The sequence below is a fragment of the Euleptes europaea genome, chromosome 18, assembly GCF_029931775.1.
Source record: "Euleptes europaea isolate rEulEur1 chromosome 18, rEulEur1.hap1, whole genome shotgun sequence".
NCBI lineage: Eukaryota > Metazoa > Chordata > Lepidosauria > Squamata > Sphaerodactylidae > Euleptes > Euleptes europaea.
In genome coordinates, this window is record NC_079329.1 from 817,178 (window position 1) to 824,318 (window position 7,141).

A 7,141-nucleotide genomic window follows, 5' to 3' on the forward strand; every position below is an offset into this window, starting at 1 on the left:
CACAATCTCTTCCAACATACTTTGACTCCCTGAAAATTATTAATTCTAGATTGTTTATACAGATAGATTATCTATATCTATATATTTTCTTTTAGTCTTAGTGTGACACTGTTTAGAGCCAAATTGGCTGCATGAGCAGTATCATTATAGTAAAGAAAGCTGCCATTGCCTTGCGGTAGGGGGAGTCATGGGGGTTGCTTGGGGCAGAATTGTGGGGTAGGCAGAGAGGAAGTGGAGGGGGGTGGGTTGGAATTGTCCCAGAGCAGCCACAGCTAATGTAGTTTTAAAGGACGCAAAGCCCAGAGCAGCCTGGCAGGGCTTGTGGTTTGCAGGGGGTTGTCACTGCCGGGGGACTGGAGGACGGAGGAGCTGCCCACCTGCTTCAGCCGCAAGGGCCTTGTGCAAGGGCCCCTTGACTCCAACAACCCCCCCCACCTCTCTTCACAGCCATACACCTGGGCGGTGGGCAAAGCAAAGTGTCTCCCCTGCAGCTGCCTACCGAGGGGAGCCAGAAGGCAGAGAGAAGCGCTTCCAGTCCAGCTGAATCGCGAGCTCTCGACGCTCTTGCAGCAATGGTTTGCGAGTGGATTTTGCTCTTTCACACCGTCACAAGTGGGTTGGGAGCGTGCGATTCAAAGATGCCCTCCTCCTCCAGGTCCAGGGGGAGCTGCCTGAGGCTCAGCTGCACCTGGGATGGCTCCAAAGTAGGTGATGTGAAATACCTCTGCCTGAGACCAGGGAGAGCCGCTGCCGGTTGATACTGACTTTGATGGACCAAGGGTCTGATTCAGTATAAGGCAGCTTCATGTGTTGAGACAATCCAAAATGAAAAAAAGATGTAGTGCTGGAAGATGAGACCCCCAGGTCAGATGGCACTCAATCTGCTACTGGGGTAGAGCAGAGGACAAGGACAAGTAGCGCTGTTCTTAATGATGGGATTGGACTAAAGCCAAAAGGACGTTCAGTGGTTGACATGAATCGATGCAAAAGGAAAGTCCGAAGCTGAGATTGATTCAATAAAGGAAGCCACAGCCTTCAATTTGCAAGACCTGAGCAAGGCTGTCAAAGATAGGATATTTTGGAGGACTTTCATTCATAGGGTCGCCATGAGTTGGAAGTGACTTGACAGCACTTAACACACACACACACGCATGTGTTGGGGAGGGGCTGTGGCTCAGTGGCAGAGCCTCTGCTTGGCATGCAGGAGGTCCCAGGTTCAATCCCCAGGAGCATCTCCAGTAAAAGGGACCAGGCAAGTAGGTGATGGGAAAGACCCTGGAGAGCCGCTGCCGGTCTGAGTAGACAAGGCTGACGCGGCTGGACCAGGCTGCAGGAGGCGGCCTCGTGTGTTCCTGCGAAGAGCCTCCTCGTCCTGCGTTCTCAAGCGATGAGTGACGCGCACGGGGCTCTTCCGGCTGGATGAATGGCTCGCTGCGGCTCTCGCCGCCGGACCCGCGGCCCCCGCAGGGGAGCGGGAGGCCCGCGGCGCCGCTGGCCTTAGGAGACCCCTCCGCGCCTCCCGCTTCTCCGCCCCCTGCCGGGAAGGGCCGGAACTGCGCTGGGGGGGAGGCGAGGGCGCTGTGGGCAGAGGCCGGTATGGCGGCCTGCTAAGGAGCGTCGGAGAACTGGCGAGGCGACTGCGCCTGCGCGAGGAGCGAGCGGAGCCACGACACACCCCCTCCCCTCCCCTCCTGCGCGCCATGTCTGGGGTGCAGCGCATGAAAGCGGCCAACGAGCGGCGCAGCAAGGGCATCACGCGGGGGGGGGGGCTCCATCGGGCCCCGGTAGGGGAGGGGGGCATGGGGGGAGCTCTCGGGGGGGTGGGGGGAGGAAGTGTGTGTGTGTTAAGTGCCGTCAAGTCGCTTCCGACTCATGGCGACCCTATGAATGAAAGTCCTCCAAAATGTCCTATCTTTGAAAGCCTTGCTCAGGTCTTGCAAACTGAGGGCTGGGGCTTCCTTTATTGAGTCAGTCCGTCTCTTGTTGGGTCTTCCTCTTTTCCTGCTGCCCTCAACTTTTCCTAACGACGGTCTTTCCCAGTGACTCTTGTCGTCTCATGACGTGACCAAAATACGACAGCCTCAGTTTAGTCATTTTAGCTTCTAGGGTCAGTTCAGGCTTGATTTGATCTAGAACCCACTGATTTGTTTTTGTGGCAGTCCACGGAATCCGTAACACTCTCCTCCAACACCACGTTTCAAAGGAATCGATTTTCTTCCTATCAGCTTTCTTCACTGTCCAGCTTTCACACCCATCCATAGTAATAGGGAATACAATGGCATGAATTAATCTAGTCTTGGTGGCCAGTGACACATCCTTACACTTCAAAATCTTTTCTAGCTCCTTCATGGCTGCCCTTCCCAGTCTCAATCTCCTTCTGATTTCTTGGCTGCAGTCTCCCTTTTGGTTGATGGTGGAGCCAAGGAATAGAAAGTCTTCAACAATTTCAGTTTCCTCATTGTGGAAGGAAATTGTGGGGGAGGAAGAGGGTCTGACAAATGTAGTTGCATAACTAGTACATAAGTAGAGGTAAAAGCCATCCGCCCCCCCCATCGAACCCCCTTGCCCCCCCCGGTAAGGGCTTATTTTTTAATAAAAGGGCCACGTCTCTTGTAATAGGAAGCATTTTCTGACAGAGCGGTTCCTCAGTGGAACGAGGCTTACTCGGGAGGTGGTAAGCGCTCCTTCCCTGGAGGTTTTTAAGCAGAGTCTAGATGGCCATCTGTCAGCAAGGCTTATTCTATATCCTTAGGCAGATGATGAGAGGGAGGGCATCTTCTGGGCATGGACTAGGGGTCACTGGGGGTGTGGGGGGAGGCAGTTGTGAATTTCCTGCATTGTGCAGGGGGGTTGGACTAGATGACCCTGGTGGTCCCTTCCAACTCTATGATTCTATGAATTGAGGAGGACCAGCGTGGTGTAGTGGTTAGGAGTGGTGGTTTGGAGCAGTGGACTCTAATCTGGAGAACTGGGTTTGATTCCCCACTCCCCCATGTAAGCGACAAAGGCTAGTCTGGTGAACCAGGTTGGTTTCCCCACTCCTACACACAAAGCCAGCTGGGTGACCTTGGGCTAGTCACAGCTCTTGTAGAGTTCTCAGCCCCACCTACCTCACAGGGTGTCTTTTGTGGGGAGAGGAAGGGAAGGCAATTGTAAGCCGGTTTGAGTCTCCCTTAAGTGGTAGAGAAAGTTGGCGCATGAAAACCGACTCTTCTTCAAATAAATTTGCAGTCTAGTTCTATTTAGAGGGTTTTGGATGGCTCAGGCTGGCCGGATCTCATCAGATCTCAGAAGCTAAGAAGGGTCGGCCCTGGCTACTATTTGGATGGGAGAGCTCCAAGGAACACCAGAGTAGTGACGCGGAGGCAGGCAATGGCGAAGCACCTCTGAACATCCCTTGCCTAGAAAACCCTATGGGATCATCAGGTGTGATTTGATGGCAAAAATATATATCAAAATGCGGCATCCTGGAGGAGGGCGGCTTCGAGAACCACCTGGCTCTGCTGCTCCTTCCTGCCTGCACTTTGGGGATGTGGAAGGAAGCCACGTCGGAGGAAGGAGATCAACCTCTAGTTCTCTCCTTCTCCCCTTTAGACACCCCAGGAGGAAAAAGCCCCTGTCGGGCCTTGGCTCTTGGCTCTTTTCGTCTTTGTGGTCTGCGGATCAGGTAGGAGGAGGCAAAGCTCATGATGGGTCAGGATCATGGAGGGCCCAGGCCTAGGCCAGCGTCCTGCTTCCCAGGGTTGCCCAGCTCCTGGAATTCCAACTGGTCTCCGGATGATGGAGACTGGTTCCCCTGGAGAAAATGGCTGCCTTGGAGGGAGGACTATATGGCATTACACCCTGCTGAGGCCTTTCCCCATCTCAAACCACACCCTCCCCAGGCTCCACTCCCCAAACCTCCTTTAATTTCCAAGCCCGGAGTTGGCAAACCCTTATGTTTCCCACCGAACACAACCCAGATTCTCCCAGAAGGCCTACAAGTCTCCCTTGCTACTGCCCTTCAACAACTGATATTCAGGGGTACACTACTTCTGGCAATGGAGGTTCCATCTTGCCATCAGTGGGCCTATCTTCTTGTGAATTTGCCTACTCGCCTTTTAAAGCTACCTAAATCTGTGGCAGTGAGTTCCGCAAATCAGTTATAGATTTTATGAAGTAGGACTCTTCCCTTTGTCTTGTCCCAAATCTGCGGCCCACCATGTCCCATGAACACATGAAGCTGCATCATACTGAGTCAGACCCTCAGTCCATCGAGGACAGTATTGTCTACACAGACTGGCAGCCGCTCTCCAGGGTCTCAGGCTAAGGTCTTCCACATTATCTAGTCTAGTGGCTGGTCCTTTTAACTGGAGATGCTGCCAGGGATTGAACCTGGGACCTTCTGCATGCCAAGCAGAGGCTCTGCCACTGAGCCACAGCTCCTCCCCAGTCTTGCTTTTCTAAGGCTACTGGCCAGTATCTCATGGGGAAAGCAGGGGGGGGGCCTGCACAGAGACTGGGAGGGGGCATAATGGGGAGGGAGGGGAAGTATCTGATATGAACGGGTTGGATCCAGCTTTTCCACTCACTCAACCTTGCCCAATTCTGCTCCTTATTCCAGCTCCCATGCCCCATGGCTTTGTGTGTGCAGGGTCCCCAGCATAACCTTTGGCCACCCGTCTCTCTCTCTTCCCTTTTCACCAGCAGAAAAGCTGGTTGCATCCAACTGAATAGTTAGTATTTTGGGGTTGTTACACCCAGTATATTGTGGTCTGCACTACCACCCTGTCAGGTAGGCCAGTATTGTCCCCATTGTGGAGAGGAGAGACAGTGGCTGGCCTGAGGCTGCTGAGTGAGAGCTGGCAGAGACCAGACTGACGGGGGGGGGAGGAGCTTCATCGCTCGGCCCCTTGACCACCCCAGCTCCTGCCATCGAGGGGGTAGGCAGTGTAGCTGGCGGTTCTCCCTTCTGACACCTGAGATTCTCCTTCTGTTCTTTTCCCAGCCATCTTCCAGCTTATTCAGAGCATCCGACTTAGAGGCTGATGGGGGAAAGGAATAGGTTACCCCCCCCCCCACGCCTCCTCCTCTTCTCAAGAAACCATGGACTATTTTTGGTCCTCCCAGGGCCCCTCCGGGAGGCACTGACGACACTCTCTCTGTGTGTGCTGCCAAAGACTGACTGACTTCCCCCTCCGTGCTGCTGAAGCTGTGGTCTGTTCCTGTGGGTTCTGCACTGAAGAGGGAGTGAGGGCGGAGGCCTCCTCTCTGAGCCGGTCGACTGGGGCGGAGAGGATTGCAGCTTGGGGCTGTTTCCCAGTGTTAAGTCCGCGTGGGGAACACACAACGTCGGAGACGGCGTTCCAACAGCAACCGCTTTATTGTAGGAACAAGAACAGAACTACAGTGACCAGACCCCTGCTTATATGCCCTCTTGGCCACCTGCGGCCACTCCCCCCATAACTGTGATTGGGGGGGGGGGAACCCGTAGCCAATGGGAGCATACAGTGCAGGAGCCTTGGGGAACTCCAAGCTGCCCAGGGTTTCCCCTGATGCAATTACAAGGAGCTTCATTCCCTTGATTCAATCACAAACACCCAGGGGCCGTACAAAATGCTGAATTAGTACCGGCAGGCTTTGGGGAGTCCGTGAAATGGGCAGTTTGTTGTGCTCAACTCTCTTCTACAGCCCATCACAAGATTAAAAAATTTCCCTTTGCAAGATCCCAGGTCAGTCTGAATTCCTCTCAGCTGTGACGACTTGTCTCCTGCTGGGCAGGCCTCTGCTGTTGGTTGAGCAAAAGTAACACTTTTAGAGATGCGCTCCACAGGCCCAGAACACAACCCGCACGATAGACCTTTTGGAAGGAACAACCTAAGGGCACGTGAAAATATGCAAGTTTGGGCAGTCTTTTGGTCAGGCGGGATATTAAAAATAAAACAAAGAAGGCTCAGGGCATGATCCCGGCGTAGTCTGCGTTGCGCGCAGATGCCAGCCGCAGAGCTGGTGCTGGAATCGGGGGACACCCGGCCGTCTGCACGTGGCGCTCTGCCTCGCCCGAGCGACACCCTCCCTTCGGCACGTGGCCGCCGCCGCACGAGCGTTGGAGACAAACTTAAGACGTTGCGCGAGGTGTGACGTCACGTCAACCCAGCTCATGCAGCGTCGCCTCGTCGCGATCTCGCCTGGGGGAACCGGGTTGCCAACCTCCAGGTGCGACCTGGAGATCTCCCGGAGTCACCACGAGAGAAAATGGCTGCTTTGGCGAGTGGGTTCGATGGCATCCCATTCCCCCTTCCCCAGGCTCCGCCCCCAAAACCCCCCAGGAATTTGCCAGCCCAGACGTGACCCCCTCCCGGGGCTGCCCCCTCCCACAAAATGGGCCCCAACCCCGCCGCCCGAGGCTGACTCCCGCAGAAGCCGCTCTGCGCTTCATTTCTCTATGGTATTCCAGAGGCGGGCGCGCGGGAGGAAGCTTCCGGCCGGAAGCGCCTTTGTCTCGCCGGCGCCCCTCATCCGGGTCCTCGCAACTCCTCTCCGCCTGATTGGCGCTCCGAGCGGCGGGACGTGACGGCGGAGTGGAAACGCGACTTCCGGCGTGGGGAGAGCGCGAGCGGCGAAGGTGGGCTGCGAGGCCGCGCGCGATCCGCGCCGTGGGGAGGGGGCGGCTGGTGGGCCCCCATCCAGGCCCCGCTTCAGGTTGGGGGGGGTCGTGGAGGCGCCGAGGGGCAGGGGGCGGCCGAGTCGGGTCCCGCCGGGCCCCTCCTGCGTGTGGAGGAGTCGGGCGCTGCGGGTGGGGGCGGAGGTCCCGAACCCCCCCCTCCGCACTGCACATTAGGGTTGCCAACTCTGGGTTGTGAAATTCCTGGAGACGTTGAGGGTGGACCCTGGGGAGGGCGGGCCTTGGGGAGGGGCCTCCTCAGCAGGAATGTCACACCCCCGGGCAGGGGTCTCGAACTCATTTGTGAAGAGAGCCGGATAGGGCATAAATGTCACTTGGCCGGGCCGGGCCATGGGTAATATGACATTTAATGCCAGGGGCCAGAGGTACAAACTTTATAGAAGACACAGGCAGAGCCAATTAATTATATTTTTTACTTTAAAAAGCGAACGCGATTAAAACAACAACACTCTTACAGTATTTTCTTTTATTTAACAC

The 7,141-nt window shown here is 55.7% G+C and overlaps 1 protein-coding gene across 1 annotated transcript; it reads left to right on the forward strand.

Annotated features, from left to right (window-relative positions):
* Window positions 1-1,691: 1,691 nt before the first annotated feature.
* On the forward strand, window positions 1,692-5,041 carry LOC130489447 (stress-associated endoplasmic reticulum protein 2-like). Its single transcript, XM_056863169.1, has 3 exons — window positions 1,692-1,784; window positions 3,595-3,667; window positions 4,988-5,041. Exons 1-3 carry the CDS (start codon window positions 1,701-1,703, stop codon window positions 5,026-5,028), a joined length of 198 nt encoding a protein of 65 aa, XP_056719147.1. The 5' UTR covers window positions 1,692-1,700; the 3' UTR covers window positions 5,029-5,041.
* The last annotated feature ends 2,100 nt before the right edge of the window (window positions 5,042-7,141 follow it).